General features: G+C 37.1%; 1 protein-coding gene across 5 annotated transcripts in view; it reads right to left on the bottom strand.

Annotated features, from left to right (window-relative positions):
* Window positions 1–20,532, bottom strand: part of CFAP47 (cilia and flagella associated protein 47) — a 513,403-nt gene that overhangs the window by 151,923 nt on the left and 340,948 nt on the right. For all 5 annotated transcript variants that reach the window (XR_013374394.1, XR_013374395.1, XM_077887395.1 and 2 more), the window contains 2 exons: window positions 15,680–15,814; window positions 6,113–6,210 (listed from right to left, as the gene is read on the bottom strand). Coding sequence is in view for 3 of the 5 variants with exons in the window: in XM_077887395.1 (XP_077743521.1) it covers window positions 6,113–6,210; window positions 15,680–15,814 (233 nt within the window). In the remaining 2 variants the exon portion in view is untranslated. The remainder of the gene's footprint in view (window positions 1–6,112; window positions 6,211–15,679; window positions 15,815–20,532) is intronic.

Here is a 20,532-nt window from a genome sequence, read left to right on the forward strand (position 1 = left end):
ATAAATTCAAAGCAGAATTTTAATTTTTTTACATCAATGTTTCATGAGGAAGAAAAATTTCAATATCATGTACAACACCAATTATATATGATCTTTCACCTGGAAAAAATAAAGAATATAAAAACACAAAGAAAAGAAGAAAAACATAGCAAAATGAGTAAATCAAAATATATACATTTTTATTATGAAGGGTAAAATTTTTTTTTCAGATTTTATTTATTTATACATGAGAGAGACAGAGAGAGAGGCAGAGACATAGGCAGAGGGGGAAGCAGGCTCCCCATAGGGAGCTGGATGTGGGACTTGATCCCGGGACCCCAGGATCACGACCTGAAGGTAGACGCTCAATTGCTGAGCAACCCTGGTGCCCCCGAAGGGTAAAATTTTAAACTAAAAATTAGTTGAAAATGGTTGGCAACTCACAAATGTTTTGTATGAACGTTTTTACATTTGACGCCAAGGGCATTAGTAGTGTTTTTAACTATGCTCCTGAAGGGGAGAAAATTTTGCCATCCCAAGATATGCCTCTTTGGCATATTGATTATTTTAAACTGGTTATTTTTAAGAAACAACAAACACACTAGAAGCTCCTCGGAAAACCAAGTAGGAGTTACCCTATTGTAAGAGACATTTACATTTATACAGAAAATCTGCATTTGTAAGAGTGTCTCCCACACTACACTAGGAAGCGGTGAGGGATGACTGAATCTCTAGAGACTCTTAATCAATGGAAAAGGCAAAACTTAAATCTGTATAACAATATTCCTCTTATTTACTATGCTTTTCCTATTCACCCCCCATAAAACTGACTTCCCACTCCCAACATTTTACTGTATCTTTAGCTGAAGATGGGACTTAAGATGAAGGCTTTGGCCATTTTGGAGTGTTATTCAGTGTCTAGGGTCTCTCCCACGTACACAGGAAGGATGTATACATGTTATTAAACTTCTGTTTGATCTTCTCCTGTTAATTTGTCTCATATCAATTTAATTCTTAGACCAACCAAAAAACCTTCAAAGGTATAATAAATGTTTTCCTCCCTGACACTCTTCTCTTACTAACTTGTAGAAAGACTTCTGAGTTTCACCATTAACAATACAGTGAATTTAACTAAAAGTTGATTATAAGATGAATAAATTAGTCATTCAATTGTCACTGACAGCAGAACAGATATTATAAAGGCTATGACTGATCTAAAGCTTAAAGCATACGTTTTATTCAGACACTAAGGTTTTGTTTTCAGAACACATTTATAACACTGCTGTACATTGAAATTATTGTCAGTAGGAAGATAGTGGATTGCTCTCATCATCCTCACATAGCCAAACTATATGACATACGATAAATTTTTTAAGGTTAAACAAGATGGAATAGCAGATATCATGCTAAAATTTCCAAGAGAATACTAAATAATTTACACCAAGAGATAATGGACTGCTAACAACCAATTATTGTTTACTGTGAATATAATCTGATTTTTGGAACCTACTCTAAGAAGTAACCAAATTTATGTGCCTCGAGGGTATAAATATTTCTTACATGAACCCTATTTTATAGAGATTCTGACCATTCATTTCTAAGGAAGATGTGAAAATTGGGTTGAATGTAGCAAAAGCTGAGATACAGATGGAAAATCAGCTGGCTTAGTATCTTGAAAACTCCATTGCTACATCTGATGATCTAAGGTTTAAATAAAATATTTCTCAAAAGTTTGGCAAAACAGCAAATGCAGTAAAAAAAATATTAGGAAAGAGTATATAGGTAAGGACAATAATTTTAGCATACTTTTGAAAGTATTTGGAAAACTTCTTCAAGAAGTGCACAAAGATTTATGTGATGGGATTATTTAAAAGAATCCATAGGGCAGCCTGAGTGGCTCAGCGGTTTAGCACTGCCTTCAGCCCAGGGTGTGATCCTGGAGACCCAGGATGAGTCCCACGTCGGGTTCCCAGCATGGAGCCTGCTTCTTCTTCTGTCTCTGCCTCTCCCTCTCTCTCTGTGTCTCTCATGAATAAGAATCCATAGCATCTCCACCAACTAAATCATCTTGTCTGAGAGTTAAAGAGTGCGTATGTTTTCACCTTAGGCAGTTACTATTAGAGAGGTGGGAAAATGTAATAATTTGGCAACATCACTGTCATTAGTAGCCTAACTGGACTGAGGTAGTCAAAGAAGATTCCCCTTTGCCGCCAACCTTAGCTGAAAGTGATCGCTTAGTACAGCACACCTACCAGTAGTGACAAACAAAGCAATCTGACAATTCATGCACTAAATTCTGCTCCTGCATTGCAATGTAAAACTACTAAATGGAACGGAGGCTCAGGAATTGCATTTTCATTTATGTAGATCTTGGAAGTAAATTATTAAATATTTTTATGAAATAACTATTTAACTATTCATAATGAAAAATAAAAGCAATATTGAAATTGGTAATAATCAGAAGAACATATGCAAACAGGATGAGTTATAGGTATCACACTGTGGTACCGAAATCAGAAAGTTTTAAAGTAAAAAATAACGGGAAATCAACGCAAACTGAATGAGAATTACATGTGTTTTTTAAAAAACAAAAACAAAAACAGAAACAGGGCGGCCTGGCTGGTTCAGTTGGAAGAGCATGCAACTCTTGATCTCGGGGTTGTAGATTTGAGCCCCACATAGGGGGGAGAGATTATTAAAAAATAATAATAAACTTAAAAAAATCAAACCAAGCCAAACAAAATTAAAAGGAACCATAGGTTCCAAATGGTGTCACCTAGGCCAAGTCTCCAAAGCAGAGGCTTAATACATAATCTAATTGCAGTTTCAACTCCCCCAGAAATGTAGTCTTAACTGGTCAGTTAGGAATTTTTTGATGGGTGTCAATGAATCTGTCATACATACTTTCCATCCCTTAAAGGAAGATGAGCTAATCAGCATGATAAAATCCCTCACTCTTTTCCCTTAAGGAAAAGAGCTACCTTGGCTGAAACAATCTTTTTCTTTTGCTAATAAATTTCTTGCCCTACCTTCCATCTATAATAACCTTCCCTTTTGTACAACTCCTTAGAGTTCCCCTCTACTGCCTAGATGGGATGCTCCGAATTCCAGAATTGTTGAATAAAGCCAATTAGATCTTCAGATATACTTGGTTGAATTTCTTGTTAAAAATAATTTATTTGCTTTAGAGAGAGAGAGAGAGAGAGAGAGAGAGAGCATGAGCAGGAGGGGCAAAGGCAGAGGGAGAGAGAGAATCTCAAGCAGACTCTGTGCTGAGTGTGGAGCCCAATGTGGACCTGAGGACCCTGAGATCATGAACTGAGCTGAAACCAAGAGTTGGATGCAAAATTGAATGCACCACCATGGCACCCCACTTGATTATATATTTTTTAAACACAATAATAATGAAATTTATTACATAGGGAGGGGCAAGTCTTTTATGGAAAATGGACAAGGGCTATTATTTGAAAATTATTTATGAAAACAATGTGCTCCTGAAACTGTATATGCATATATTAAATTTAAAAATGAAAACATATTTGAAGTACATTAAAAGAAACTGTTTTCTTTTTGCTCAGTCTTACTTATCCACATAAAGTACCCTGATGGTGTATGTTTCTCAGTTTGTGTGATAATCTTTACCATTCAAAGTTGAGAGTTAAAAACTCTTGAGTTCTATCAGTTTTGCTTGAAAGGTTAACATCTCTTCCCAAAAGGGGGGCACATTATATACCATTTTGTGAGAATATATGGAGTTGTTTGTCTATTAGTATTTTAGAATCACATCCTTTTTTGTTATTTTGGATTGCATAGCTATACTCACCTCTATATTTTAAACATACAGTTAATAAGGGACTCAATGTCTATCTTTTTTTGAGGTGCCACCTCATGGTCCCAATTTCTCCTGGACCCATTTAAAATGTTTTTTTTTTTTTTTTTTCCCTCCTGTGTCCTGACAAAGAGATTTCTGTTATTCCAGTGATCATTTTCCACTGCAAGTAGTTTTATAAAGTTTTGTCATTTAAAAATAATATTTAAGAAATATTTTATTCTCCAGTGATAACAGGGTCACAGAAATGGGACATTTTCATTGAGTGAAATGACCCTATCATCATCATATTAAATCATTTTCCACTTAGAAGAGAATGCTTTTGCAAGCTACACTTGAGTGCATCTCGGTAGTTTAACCACCCATTTTCTATGTCTCAGTGGAGATTTACCCAGAAATCAAGTGGGCAAGTAATTGATTTACAGACAAAGTATTTTTGTCTTTTTAAAGTTTTTTATTTGTTGGAGCAAAAGTTCAAGATTCTAGGGACGTCTGAGTGGCTCAGTGGTTGAGCATGAGCCTTTGGCCCAGGGTGTGATCCTGGGGTCCCGGGATCGAGTCCCACATCTGGCTCTTTGGTGGAGCCTGCTTCTCTCTCTGCCTATGTCTCTGCCTCTCTCTCTGTGTCTCTCATGAATAAATAAATTAAATCTTGAAAAAAAAAGTTCAAGATTCTAAATATTCAATTTTATGAAAAATCTATCTGCAATTTTTAAAAATGAAAATAACTTTTATCATCATTTTAAATATTTGAGTACTAACAATAAGAAAATTAAGTCAAATTAAAACATGGTTAAGAGCAATTAATACTGTCCTCATGTTTCATTTAAACCAAGACTCAGTATGGGGCACCTGGATGGCTCAGTCGGTTAAGCATCTGACTTCAGCTCCATGATCTTGGGGTCTTGGGATTGAGGCTCCATGTTCAGTGGGGAGTCTGCTTCTCCCTCTCCCTTTGCCCCTCCCCTCTGCTCATCTTGTCTCCCCCTCTTGAAATAAATAAAATCTTTTTTTAAAAAATAACCTACCAAGATCCAATATTTATTTACTTTATTAAGTAATCAGAACAATAATGGACATAGATTTAGTAACACTTTAATAATTCATATAAGACAATCCTATTCTTAGTCACTATTATTTAAAATGCCAAATCTATGTCTGTTACTTCAAATGTGTTTCAAAGTGAAAGGCCTGATGTAGAAACCCGAAAGAAACAGTACTGTAAGAGTCAATAGACTATAGGAACCAAAGGCAGGTCTCCTCAAAATGAACCACTTTGGTACAAAGATTATTTTGAGTTAAAAAGCAACCAAAACCAAGCTGATTCAGGAAAATCTCTTTACCTCTTTCCTCAATTGCATAAAAAGAATTCAAACAGAAGACCTTCTCCAGGAAGATAGCTATCACCACAGATAACTACATTATACAATGAACTGGGTGTGGAGGCAGGGAGGAACCGAGCAAGGCCTGTTTGATCAAAGTTCTCTGTATCACCTTCTTTCTAAGAGGCCCAGCAAACATTTGCATACCAAATATTTACTCTTTTTCATCTTTATGTAAATTGCATTCCTTCCCTTTGAAGTCTCAGACCCCTACCCTCTTCTCCTTAATTCAGAATGACATATGTGCCTCATTTTGCCTGTGTTTGGGATTCCCATGTCTATGTGCATTCCGCATACATACACTATTAACTTTGATTTTTCTCCTGTTAATCTGTCTCATGTCAATTTGGTTCTTAGTTCAGCTAGAAAAACCTTGAGGGGACAGGATATTCCAGATCCCTGACAAAAACATAATTCTGCTTTTATCGTATGTGTGAGGGTATGCATGTAGGCTAAGGTTAAGTTTGCTCTTGGTAACTCTTGAAACATTCATGTAGCATATTAATCAGTAAAGCTACTATAAGATACCATAGAGCTGGAATGTCTGGGTGGTTCAGCGGTTGAGCGTCTGCCTTCCGCTCAGGCCGTGATCTCTGAGTCCCAGGATCGAGTCTCACATCGGGCTCCCTGTATGGAGCCTGCTTCTCCCTCTGCCTGTGTCTCTGCCATTCTCTCTGTGTCTTTCATGAATAAATAAATAAAATCTTAAAAAAAAAAAAAAGATACCATAGAGCTAAAATAGGTTTTCCATAAGCACTTAAGGTCCATATTACTGGATTTAGAATAAAACTGCTATAATTTGAATAATTTAACCTAATATGCTCATTTAATCTGGATTTTTTTAGGGAATCGCAATTTAAATGTACAACAAAAACTCTGTTTATAAAAAGACAGAGTCTATGAACATTTAATGGGTTCTTACCAGAGAAATGCATTTCATTTCAATAACTTTTACTGGTGGTCCTGGAGAGCTATGGATCTCAAGAGAATACCAGACTTGGAAGTTGCTAACATCATCATCTGGGAAAAAAAAAAAAATCTCTTAATGTGGCTTCAGAATACCATACTTAACATAAAAATTTGAGAAACATCAATAGATATCATGTCCAAACTCTTTTTGATAAACTCATTTGTCAAGAGAGCCAAGGAGAGGGTGAAAAGCTGGCTGCATTACAATTTTTGAGTGTGAAGAGAAGCATCATCTTGCATGGCCATGAGCATGCCCCATAAAAGCTCCCCATCCTCTACCTGCCCCTGGAATTCATTATAGTCCCCACTAAAATAAGAATATTTTACTTCTAAGTTAAGAATTAATATTTCAGGGGTGCCTGGGTGGTTCAGGTCATGTTCCTGGGTCCCTGAGATCTAGCCCTGCGTGTTGGGCTCCCTGCTCAGTGGGGAGTCTGCTTCTCCCTCTCTCCCCCCTCACACTCTCTTTCCTCACCTCTGCCACTATTTTCGTTGCTCTTTTGTAAATAGATGAATAAAATCTTTTAAGAAATTATTAGGGGCGCCTGGGTGGCTCAGTTGGTTAAGCATCTGCCTTCTGCTCAAGTCATGATCCCAGGGGCCTCAGATGGAGCCCTGCATCCAGCTCCCTGCTCCATAGGGAGTCTACTTCTTCCTCTCCCTCTGCCTGCCACTCCCCCTGCTTATGCTCTCTCTCTCTCTTTTTTTTTTTTTTATTTATGATAGTCACACACAGAGAGAGAGAGAGGCAGAGACACAGGCAGAGGGAGAAGCAGGCTTCATGCACTGGGAGCCCGACGTGGGATTCGATCCCGGGTCTCCAGGATGGCGCCCTGGGCCAAAGGCAGGCGCCAAACCGCTGCGCCACCCAGGGATCCCTTATGCTCTCTCTCTATCAAATAAATAAACTCTTTTTAAAAAAAGAATATTTCAAAAGAAATAACTAATCATTTCCCCCTAATTGCCAAAACATTCACATATTATACATAGAACTATCTAAGTATTGTGTTATATTTCACAGTGGTACATTTCAAGTACCATAAGAATCCAGTCTAAGGACAAAATCAGGAATAATTGATGAGATTTTTCTTTTCTTGAAAGTGTGAAAAAGGATCCTAGCAATTTAGCCTAAAGGAAGCTGGATTGGGAATGAACTAAGTGGTGACAAAGTAATGTTTACATCTGGGTTCCTGAAAAATTTTTTTTTTAAAGCAAGCATTTCTGTCACTGGTGATATCTAAAGTCATACTTCCAAATCCTGTTACTGGAATCCTGGTCTACTGCAACAGTATTGTGTAGCAGGGTTTGTACTTGCATCAAACTTAAGCTTTCCATTTGGTTAGTCTGATCTGTTCGGTTTCTACTTTGATATTCTTTTTTTTTTTAATTTTTATTTATTATTTATGATAGTCACACAGAGAGAGAGAGAGGCAGAGACACAGGCAGAGGGAGAAGCAGGCTCCATGCACCAGGAGCCCGACATGGGATTCGATCCCGGGTCTCCAGGATCACGCCCTGAGCCAAAGGCAGGTGCCAAACTGCTGTGCCACCCAGGGATCCCATACTTTGATATTCTTTATTCTCCAGTGTTGAGCTAGTATATGGTTTTAGATGCCCTCCAATTTCCATTATTCATATGCATATTCATATCAGTATTGTCATATTTTAACGATTCCAGGTACTGCTGACTTACTTAGGTAAATCATTAGCCTCTTTGGGCCTCATTTTCCTCATCTGAAATAAGGGGCCCAGACTCATGGAATTCTCACTCCCTTCTGAAAGACAGTGTTGTGTATTTCAGTACATAGCATGGCACTGTGTTGTACTGTAAGGCACCCAATGACATTGTGTTGTATGAAATTGTACTGCATGGTGAAGTGGAGTAGAATTTGCTACCCTACAATACATCTTTGGTATAAATTTGGTATATATTTTGCACTGACTATTTTTAAGAAGCTACAGATACAGAAGCTCTGAAAATTGAGTAAAGTTACCCTTTAGTAAGAGACATTTACCTTATAAAGGAAATCTGCATTTGTAAGGGTCTCCCTCTCTGTACTAGGAAGCTGGAATGATTACATCTTTAGAAGCTCATATCAATGGAGAAGACAGTGGCCTAAATCTATCAAACAACCTTACTCTTGTTTACTGTACTTTTCTGCTAACTTTGCATTTTTGGCTCTCCTTCCCCCAACATCTTTGTCTTTAGTAGGAGATGGTATTTTAAGATAAGGGCTTGGACCATTTCAAGGAGTTACTCATTTTTTTTTCCCTGGGTCTCTCCCATGTATACAAGGAGAGAGAGAGAGTGTGTGCGTGCATGCACATGTTGGGGAGGGGGAGAGAATAGCAAGCAGGCTTCACACTCATCACAGAACCCCACACAGTGCTCAGTCTCACCACCCTGAGATCATGACCTGAGCCGAAATCAAAAGTCAGATGCTTAACTGACTGAGCCACCCCGGCACCCCACTTTACTGAACTTCTGTTTATTTTTCTTCTGCTTATCTTTTTTTTTTTTTTTTTTGTTATTACAGGGGGGGTCTTGGCCAAGAATTTAGAAAAGTAGAGGGAAAATTATTCCCCCCTACCAAGAGCATTGTATCTTATTGTACTGCAATACACTACTTCATACCATATTATATTATATTATATTATATTATATTATATTATATTATATTATATTCCATTCTATTCTAATACTTTAGCTATCAAGAAATACTTATCAAGTTAGTGGATCTCAGAACAATCCAGACATTCAGAACAATTAGCTAGTGAGAGGGAGACAGAGAAGGTCCATGTGAATTCTTATTCCAAATACTTGTGAGAAGTTCTTGAGGGTGAACTTACTTCTGCATTTTTATTGCCTTCTGTGTTTATTTGTTTTACAGACACCAACTAAATGGTTACCTTGAAACCATTAATGAACAGAGAATAAGTTACCAACTTTATATTGATATTAGGCTACTGAGAAAACCTCTGCTCATGTTTGAAATGGCTGCTCCTTCAATTCTATGACTGTGCTTTACATGCTTTTATGATGTTTAAATGTGAAATCTCAAAATAAACCAAAGTTGTTGAAATGAAAAATGTTTCCCCTTCTAGGTTGCTCATGTATATTTTACTGGCTTTTCTAATGCCTTAATCCACATTGAACTTACAGGGACAGTAATTCTGGAGAGAAAGGGCTTTGTGACTATAAAGCCTGAATGCCCCACGATTCTGGGTTGGCACAAAGAATAGTCAAACAGTCTGCCCATCTATGGAACAAGGACGGTCTTGGTCAAAGTTCTCCAGAGGAAGAGAACCAAGAGGATATGTGTGTGCATATATAGAGACAGAGACAGAGAAACAGAAGCAGAGAGAGATTGATTTTAAGGAAATGGCTCACATAATTGACTTGGTAGGTCCAAAATCTTCAGGTTAGGTCAGTACGCTATAGATCCAGGAAAGAATTGCGGTACAAATCCAAAGTTGGCCTATGGGTAGAATTCTTTTTTGTTCTGGGGACGTCATTCTTGGTTCTATTAAGACCTTCAACTGATTGGATGAGACCTACCCGCAATATGGAGGGCCATTTTTATTCAAAGTTCAGAGATTTAAATATAATTCTCACCCAAAATCACCTTCAAAGAAACATCCAGAATAATATTTCATCTATTATCTGGACAGTATAACCTAGCTAGGTTGACACATAAAATTAGCTATCACAGAAACAATAACACTTAATATTTGTGATTGCTGTGACTATCACATAAGGCAGTGTTGTAATGTAGCTGATTTAATTCCTACAGTGCTAAAAATGTACACTGAATATGAGTTTGTTGGTTAGACTAAGATTAAAGATGATTTATCAATGAGAACAAAATAATAATTATTAAGCACTGTTTAGCTAAAGGCCTTAAACATATTAAAACTTTTTGCTAATTATAAAATCAATAACATTCACTATAGTGATCTTAGAAATTCCTGAAAAGCTTAAAGATGAAAATTATTCATGATCTCATGACTAAGAGTAAATATTTATTTTTTCTTGTATAAAATGCCAGGCTTGATATATCAATAAAGACATAGATGTAGGGACGCCTGGGTGACTCAGTGGTTGAGAGTCTGCCTTTGGCTCAGGGTGTGATCCCGCGGTCCCAGGATCGAGTTCCACATCGGGCTGCCTGCATGGAGCCTGCTTCTCCCTCTGCTTATGTGTCTGCCTCTCTCTCTGTGTCTCTTATGAATAAATAAATAAATCTTAAATAAAATAAAAAAGGACATAGATGTATAGATACACACACACACACACACATATATAAATACACTGGGGTATACAAATAATATAAATTTGATATGTCCATATCTATGTATTTGTGTGCAAACATTTTTATCGTTCAGACAATATTTGCTATTACAATTTAAGTTTTATCCCTAATCATTAGGGAAATGCAAATCAAAAACAACAATTAGCTATCATCTCACACTCATTAGGATGGCTACTATCAAAAGAACAGAAAATAGCAAGTGTTGGTGGGATACACAAAAAAGGTAACCCTTGTGCTCTTTTGTTGGCAAATACAGATTGGTGCAGCCACTGAAACTGCCAAGAGATTTAAGTCTGCAGAAAGGCATATAGCCCATGGTTAAAGATAATTGAGAAAAACACCAGGAAGGAACTTAGAATATGCTTTGCTTAAGATAATGAAAATGTAGGGGCACCTGGCTGGCTTAGTCAGAGGAACATGAGACTCTTGATCTCAGAGTTGTGAGTTCAAGCCTCATGACAGGTGTAGAGATTACTTAAATAAATAAACTTTAAAAAAGAAAGATAATGGGATGCCTGGGTGGCTCAGCAGTTGAGCATCTGCCTTCGGCTCAGGGCATGATCCTGGAGACCCGGGATCGAGTCCAACATCAGGCTCCCTGCATGGAGCCTGCTTCTCCCTCTTCCCTGCCTGTGTCTCTGTCTCTCTCTCTCTTTCTGTCTCTCATGAATAAATAAATTTAAAAAAATCAGTTATACCACTATGGAAAACAGTATGGACAATCCTCAAAAAATTAAAAATAAAACTTCCATACTCACATTTGGGTATTTATCTGAAGAAAACCAAAATAGTTACTTGGAAAAGATGTATGAACCCCCATGTTTTGCAGCATTACTTAAAATAGCCAAAATATGGAAACAGCTTAAGTGTCCATTGAGGGATGATGGGATAAAGAAGTTGTGAGATATACATATAATGCAATATTATTCGGCCATTAAAAAAAAAAAAAAAACAAGGAAATCCTACCATTTACAACAACATGGACAGACCTTGGAGACATTATGATAAAGTGAAATAAATCCGAAAGAGAAAGAAAAAACTGTATGACCTCACTTCTATGTGGAATCTTAAAAAAAAAAAAACCAACTCAGAAAACGAGATCAGACTTGCGGTTATCACAGGTAGAGCATGGGGCGGAGAGGAGGAAAGGTGGTCAAAAGATACAAACTTTCAGTTATAAGAGAAATAAGGACTACAATGTAATTACAACATGATGAGTATAGCTAACAGTGCTGTATGATATATAGGACAGCTGTTAAGAGTATAAATCCTGAGTTCTTATCACAAGGAGAATTTTTTCCTTCTTTTTCTTTCTTCTCTTTTTATTGTATCTATATGAGAAGAGAGATATTAGCAGGATCTATTGTAAGCTTTTCACAATATGTAAAGCAAACCAGCATGCTGCATACCCTAAACTTATATAGTGATATATAAGTATATATATTATATATACAATATATATAATATAGCATGTCAATTATTTTTCAATAAAAGTGGGAAAAAATTATGTGGGAGTAATATGTATTCAAAATTATATAAATAAAAATTACATAATTACAAAATTATATAAATATAATTGTAAAAGTAAAAACCTTAAGTTTTAATTATTCAACATAATAGATCACATAAGGAATGTTCTTATAGAAAAATAAATGTGCATATCTCTGATTATTTTATTCCAACTAATTTCTTAGACTGAAATAATTGGATCAAGTGTATAAAAAAAAATCTTAAAAGTTTTAGGGGTGTCGGGCTGGCTCAGTCAGTAGAGTATGTGACCCTTAATCTTGGGGGTGTAAGTTTGAGTCCCATGTTGGGCACTGAGATTACTTAAAATTAAAAAAAAAAGTTTTAAACATTGTAAATGCTCTCAAATTCCCATTATAATGCATAAGATTGTCTCTTTAAACGTGACGCTCCTCCAAAAAAAAAAAAAAAAAAAAAAAAATATGTGACCCTCCTCAAAACTGTCACTAATATTTTTCAAGTTTTTCTATTTGGAAGGTTAAAAAATTCTTATTTAGTTGTTTTCATTTCTTTTTTTTTTGTCCTAGCTTTATTGAGGTATAACTATTAAAAATTATATTTAAGGTGCACTTTGGTTTGATATGGTATGCATTATAAAATAATCACTACAGTCAAGCTAATTAACACATCCATCATCTCATCTCACATAATTACTGATTTTTGGTGGGGGTGGTGAAGACACTTAAGGCCTACCTTCTAAGCAAATCTCAAGTATACCCACCCACTGTAGTGTTAACTGTAATCATGTTGCTGTACATTAATTAGTTCTCCAGAACTTATTCATTTTACCTAACTGAAACTTCCCTAATTGAAAAGAGATTCACTGCTGAGCAATTGGTAAGAAAAAGTCCTGTGTTATTACAGGAGATGGAAAGGTTAATACTGTCTGATATCAGCAGACCACTTTGAAAAACTGGGGATACTTGGAATATTATTAGATGCATTTTTCCTAGCTCTTAATCTACCTTGCAACCTGTCATCATGAAGATTTTAAAATTAGATATCACTCCTTTTTATTCCATTAACATGATGCCATAATATTCTGATTTTCTTTCAAACACTTTTACCTGGCTTTCCTTCATAGTTCTTTGCATTAGATTTCTTTCTTTCTTTCTTCTTTCTTTCTTTCTTTCTTTCTTTCTTTCTTTCTTTCTTTCTTTCTTTCTTTCTTCCTTCCTTCCTTCCTTCCTTCCTTCCTTCCTTCCTTCCTTCCTTCCTTTCTTTCTTTCTTTCTTCTTTCTTTTTTTTTGCATTAGATTTCGATGAGGGTTTCACTCCTAGCATAATCCATCTACAACAGTCCTCTATTCTTTGATCTTAAATCTTTACAACCTATTTTTTTTGTCTCAGCTCCAAATATTCGAATGATGACTATTGCCACATAAATGTCTAGCTGTCACATCAAAATCAGGAAGTACAAAACTGTGCCAAGCATTATAATCTCCCAGCCTTTTTATTTCTTCTTATTGATAGTTCAACTAAATTACTCCATAATATGGCTGTCTCAGCATCCATTTTGTGTGGCCACATGGGCTGCATGGGATTTATTTATATATTTATATATATATTTATTTATTTATTGAATGGGATTTAAACTGACAGTAGCCTCTCTGGAGAGTGCACACATCAGATACCAGCCTACATGGTTACAAGTAAATATAAATTTCTGATATGGCTCCCTAACCACCCTTGTGATAAGCACCCTTCTCTGCCTCTCAGGGCCTTCCCTTTGTGCAGCGCTTGGATGAGACCTCCATGATGCTTACCAGAATCCTACTCTTTTTGGTTTGAATTAACCAAATCTGGCCTCAGCCTGGAACCCCGAAGCATTCTGCCTGAGAACCCTAATGTCCAGGTCTTTCTTCTCTCTTTGTCTGCACCCTGCCTCAACCTCCCTATGTGGCCTGTCGAGGAGTGAAGTATGCATTCTCCAAGATCTGTGAGTAATGAGCTCTATTTCACTTTTCCTTGTGGCCTTTTGTTGAACTATGACACACCATCTGACATCCCAGGGGTCTACTTAACAAATGTTATTTTAACCAAGTCCCAACATTTCTAAATGAATAGTTTGATATTTTTCTATTCACCAAGATACAAACAAACCTTGTTCATGTTTGAGATCAATCCTCTCTTTCCATCTCCTAAGAGAGTCATCTAGTGGCACCTGGGTGGCTCAGTCGGTTAAGCGTCTGCTTTGGCTTGGGTCATGATTCCAGAGTCCTGGGATTGAGCCCCACATCGGGCTCCCTGCTGAGCAGGGAGTCTGCTTCTCGCCCTCCCTGTCCCCAATCCTGCTTGTGCTCTCTCTCTCTTTCAAATAAATAAATAAATAAATAAATAAATAAATAAAATCTTTAAAAAAAAAAAAAGAGTCATCTAATGCTAGTCTCTAATGCTTTCCATCCTTAATGGTATGTCTCTATCCTCATTGCCACCATAAAATACATTGTTCTCTTCATTTCAAAGCCAGTTTGCTGTCCCAGTGGCCTGTCTAGCTGGCCTCAACTGCTGTTCCCTTTCCAAATCATTTTGAATAGTGCCTAAATATCACTCTTAATCCATGTATCCTGTGATGGTTAATTTCATGTGTCAACTTGGCTGGGCTCTGATGCCTAGTTGTTTGTTTAAACACCAGTCTTAGATCTTGCTGTGAAGGGTCGCCCTCCACAGTGGAGTTTGAGTAAAGCAGATTACCCTGCATAATATGGGTGTACCTCCTCCAATCAGTTGGAAGCCTTAAAAGCAAATACTGAGGTTACCTGAAGAAGCCATTCTTACTCAAGACTGAAAGAGAAACCCTGTCTGAGTTATAGCCTACCTGGCCTGCTTCAGGCATTTGAACCCAAGATTGCATTAGCAACTCTTTTGTAATTATCTGCCCTGCTTGCTTGCCCTACAGATTTTGGATTTGCCAGTCCCCATAATCATGTCAGCCAATTTTTAAAAATTTCAACACCTGTCTGTCTATATATAAATATGCACCTATTTACATTACATTATATTATGGTAGTGTCTGTTTTATTGAAGAATCTTGACTAAACGCAAAGTCATTCAATAAAGATTTCTTCTTTGATATACCTCATTGTCTCCACAGCTGTGCTCCTGATGACCCACTCTTCTCTATCGTCCTCTTATGTCCCTGCTACTCACCCATAAGAGAATTCAGTCACCCATTCTCCAGGAAATCTGCCCTGTGCCTTCCAATTCTCCATTACCTCAATTTCCTTTGAATTTCTACTAAAAAGATAGGATGTTTAACAATACTCAAATCTTTATAACACAGGAAGGAAAAAAATAGCACTGATTTTCTTCTGCATATGAGGAAGATTGTTATCATCTCCTACGCTGAAGAAAAGCATATTACATTGTTAAAATTATATACTCATTAACATTTTATCAGAAATGTACTGTAATTTTTCTGTTTAATAACAAGTATATGTAAAGCTTTTCACTTATGGAAGAGTAGACAGCCTTCAAGCTGAAGTATTTTAATCTATTAATGTTAGTAGCTGTACAAATCCAGAAAGAAAACTACATAAAGTTAATCCTGAAATAATACAATAAGTTTTATAGATATATGCAACACACAGCTGTATATACATTATGAATGCAAAGCATGTATTCATTTTAAAAGTGAATGATTGAGAAGTGATCATGAAACTCCTTCATCATAAATTTACCTGAGTCTTCCTCAACAGACTTGTGGAATAGTTCTGATAATGAGTTCTCAAAGGAAGGTACTTGATATTGATCTTGATCTGACTCTTCCGGAGAGTCATTGACTTGTCTGCTTTTAACAGAAAACGAAATTGCACCTACAACACATAAGTACAAGATGCCAGATTAACCAGGGATTAATTTTCTAAAATGAAAGGTCAATTTTAGGTACTAAAGATGCTTCAGCTTGAAACTACTGAATATAAAGCCAAACATAAATTCTAGGAGTTAGTATTAGACTTAAACCTGATGGTGGTACAGAACAATTTAATAGAAAATTCATTAAGATTTATTTTTTAAGTATAAGAGATAATCAGTTTTTAATTAAAACCAGCAATGTGATACCTAGGTTCACACCCCGGGATGTCTGTTACCAGCTATGTGCCTCAGTTCACCCAAATATGAAACAGAGGTTGACAGTGGATATTACTAAGTGTCTCTGGTGTTACACTGGCTCCCTCTGGGTCTCTGGGAGTGCTTCCAACAGTGTACCAACTTCTGAGTGGGCAGGATTGGCCCCAGACTGTGGCTGAGAGGGTCTGGAACCAGATCAGACTGCTTCAGGATCTGTAGTCGGATTGAGGTTGGCAGGCTTGGCCACGTGCAAACAGATCATGGTCAATGGGCCTACTTCTAGGGCATGGACAAGCATATGTCTCAAAGATTGTTCTCAGACCATGGCTGAGAGTGGCTGGCCAAGTTACAGGGCCATTTAAGGATCTACAGTTCCACCAAATTGGAGGCCCTGCTTCAGGTGCACAGGCAGGTGTATCTTCCCCAAGGTCCTACGTGGGCAGGAATCGTGGCTGAGAGGGGTTGAAGCTGGGTCATGAGCCACTTCAGGGCCCACAGGCGGGACCAAATTCCATGGGGTTCTTACACAGGATATGGATAGGCAAGGACTCCTGTCAATTCCTCCTCAGAAAGTGCTGGCGGCAGAACGAGAACCCAATGGGACTATAACTGAGTCAACACGGAAACGGGACTGTTTCTTGATCTGTAGCCAGAACCATGGTTGGCAAGTCTACCACACGGGCACAAGCCTGCCTTTTCTTCTTTCTTTCTTTCTTTCTTTCTTTCTTTCTTTCTTTCTTTCTTTCTTTCCTTCCTTCCTTCCTTCCTTCCTTCCTTCCTTCCTTCCTTCCTTTCTTTCTTTCTTCTTTCTTTCTTTTTTTTTTTTTTAAGATTTTATTTATTTATTCATGAGGGACACACACACATAGAGAGGCAGAGACACAGGCAGAGGGAGAAGCAGGCTCCATGCAGGGAGCCCGACGCAGGACTCGATCCCAGGTCTCCAGGATCACACTCCAGGCTGCAGGCGGCGCCAAACCGCTGTGCCACTGGGGCTGCCCAAGCCTGCCTTTTCAAAATGGCCCTCCTCAGTCTTGGATTCCACTGGGGTTTCATAATTTCCCACCTGGATCCCACAGCTCCCACAAAGGCACTTTTGCCATGGATGGCTTTCAAATTATTATTACTGAATAGGGATACAAGTGATAGCTCTCCTAGGTTGCCATCCTGCTGATGTCACTCCTATCTTAGCATTTTCAATTTCTTGATTTTGAACTATCATAAAGTCACTTAAATTTCAGGTTAAATTTCATATCCTATTATAAACACTTTCTTATTTTACATAGGAGCTTACAAACACATTATAAAAAGACAGGGTACATAGTGGAAAGAACACAGGCTTTGGAGAGAACCTGGATTCAAACACTTGTCCTGCCACTATTAATTTAGCCTTGAACATGCTATTTACCTCATCTGTAAAATGGTGCTAGCTGTTTTAAAGATTAAATAACTGAAGTTTATGCTTATGTAGGACTTACTATATAATACATTGTTCTAGGTGATTTAACATATATTAACAAGTTTTTCCAAACAATATGAGGTAGGTCCTAATATCTTCTCCATTTTATTTTTTTTCATCATAAGTGTACTCTTTGATACCCATCCCCTATTTCCCTCATCCCCCCACCGACCTCCCCTCAGGTAATCATCAGTTTGTTCTCTATAGTTAAGAGTCTGTTTCTTGTTTTTTTTCTCTCTTTTTTTCCTTTACTAGTTTGGTTTGTTTCTTAAATTCCACATATGAGTGAAATTATATGGTATTTGTTTTTCTCTGACTGGCTTATTTTGCTTGCCATTATACTTTCTAGCTCTATCCATGTTGTTGCAAATGGCAAAATTTGATTCTTTTCTGTGACTGAATAATATTCCATTATATATTTTATTCATATACATATATATGTACGTATATACACTACTTCCTCTTTATCCATTCATCTATTGATGGACACTTGAGCTGCTTCCATAATTTGGCTATTGTAAATAATGCTGCTATAAACATAGGGGTACATGTGTCCCTCTGAATTAATTTTCTGTTGCTTGGGTAAACACCCAGTAGTGCCATTACTGGAGAATAGAGTAGTTCTATTTTTAACTTTTTGAGGAAACTCCATACTCTTTTCCACAGTGGCTGCACCAGTTTGCATTCCCACCAACAGTGCATGAGTGTTCCTTTTTCTCTACATCTTCATCAACACTTGCTGTTTCTTGTGTTTTGATTTTAAGCATTCTGACAGGTATGAGGTGATATCAATGGTAGTTTTGATTTGCATTTCACTGATGATGGGTGAGAGCAAGTATCTTTTCACTGTTGACTATCTGGATGTCTTCTTTGGAAAAATATCTGTTCATGTCTTCTGCCCATTTTTCAATTGAATTATTTTTTGGGTATTTAATATCATTAGTTCTTTAATGTATTTTGTATACTAACCCTTTATTGGCTATGTCATTATTATTTTTGGTGCAATTGTAAATTGGGTTGTTTCTTCATTTCTCTTTCTGCTGCTTCATTATTAGTATATAGAAATGTAACACATTTCTGTATGTTGATTTTGTATCTTGTGACTTTACTGATTTCATTTATCAGTTCTAGTAGTTTTTTGGCAGTCTTTAGAGTTTTCTATATAGAGTATCATGTCATCTGCAAATAGTGAGAGTTTTACTTCTTCTTTACCAATTTGGATGCCTTTTATTTCTTTATGTTGTCTGACTGCTATAGCTAGGACTTCTAATACTATTTTGAATAAAAGTAGTGAGAGTGGATATCCTTGTGCTGTTTCTGACCTTAGCAAAAAAGCTCTCAGTTTTTCACCATTGAGTATGATATATTATTTCCATTTTAAAGAAGAGAAACTGACACAAGAAAGTTTAGTTGCTTGCCCAAAGTCAATTAGCTCATAATAATACAGCTGGAATTTGAAAACATGTATTCTGCTTCAAAGTTCATACTATTTTTTACTTAATTAATAGATTTAATTTTTTGCGCACAGTTTAAGGTTTATTTAAGAAATGGGTGTAGGGCAGCACGGGTGGCTCAGCGGTTTAGCGCAGTCTTCAGCCTGGGGCATGATCCTAGAGACCCGCGATTGGGTCCCGCGTCAGGCTCCCTGCATGGAGCCTGCTTCTCCCTTTGCCTGTGGCCCTGCCTCTCTCTCTCTCTCTCTCTCTCTCTCTCTGTGTCTCATGAATAAATAAATAGAAATCTTTTTTTAAAAAATGGGTGTAAAGTACAGAGTTCCTATATATCCCCTCTTGTTTCACATATTAGAAACATCTTGCATTAGTGTAATATATTACTTGCAATTGATGAGCCAATAATGATACACCATTATTAACTAAATTCCATAGCTTACATTCTGGCTAACTTTTTGTGCTGTACATTCTATGGCTTTGGCAAATATGTGATATCATGTATCTACCATTACACTATCATGTGGAATAGTTTCACTGCTCTAAAAATCCCCTGTACTCCACTCTATAGAACTGGCAACCACTAATCTTTTACCTCTCCGGAATGTCATATAGTTGGAATCATACAGCATGTGGCCTTCTCAGATTGACTTCTATCACTTAGCAATATATATTTAAGCTTATGTTTTTTTTTGTGTGTGTGTGGCTTGATTGGCTATTTTTAAAAAAGATTTTTTATTTATTTCAGAGATAGAGAGAGGTGGGGGCAGAGGGAGAGGGAGAGAGAATCTCAAGCAGACTCCATGCTGAGCATAGAGCCTGATACAGGGCTCGATCCCACAATCTTGAGATCATGACCTGAGCTGAAATCAAGAGTCAGACACTTAACCAAATGTGCCATTCAGATATTCTAGGCCATTTGTTTTTATCACTGAAAAATATCCTATTGTACAGATATACCACCACTGTTTATCCATTCACCATATAGAACACCACAGTTGCCTCCATGTTTTGGCAACTATGAATAAAGCTGTTATAAACATTCATGAGGGTATGTCTTGGTGGCTCCATGGCTGACTGTCTGCCTTTAGCTCAGGGCATGATCTTGGGGTCCTGGGATCGAGTCCTGCATTGGGCTCCCTGCAGGAAGCCTGCTTCTCCCTCTGCCTATGTCTCTGCCTTTCTCTGTGTGTCTCTCATGAATAAATAAATAAAATCGTTTAAAAAAACAAAACAAAATATTCATGAGCAGATTTTTGGGATGGACATAAATTTTTAACTCATTTGGGTAAATATGAATATTTATGATTCCTGTATCATGTTATGAGTATGTTTAGTTTTGTCAGATACTGCCAAACTATCTTCCAAAGTGGCTGTGGCATTCTATCATTTTGCATTCCCACCATCAATGAATCTAAGTTCCTGTTGTCCCACATCTTTATCAGCCCCTGGTGTTGTCAGGGCTTTTGAATTTACTTATCCTAATTGGCAGGTAGTGGTATCTTGTTTTAATTTGCAGTTCCCTAGAGATATGATGTTGAACATCTTTTTATAC

Source organism: Canis aureus, chromosome X (assembly GCF_053574225.1).
Source record: "Canis aureus isolate CA01 chromosome X, VMU_Caureus_v.1.0, whole genome shotgun sequence".
Taxonomy (NCBI): Eukaryota; Metazoa; Chordata; class Mammalia; order Carnivora; family Canidae; genus Canis; species Canis aureus.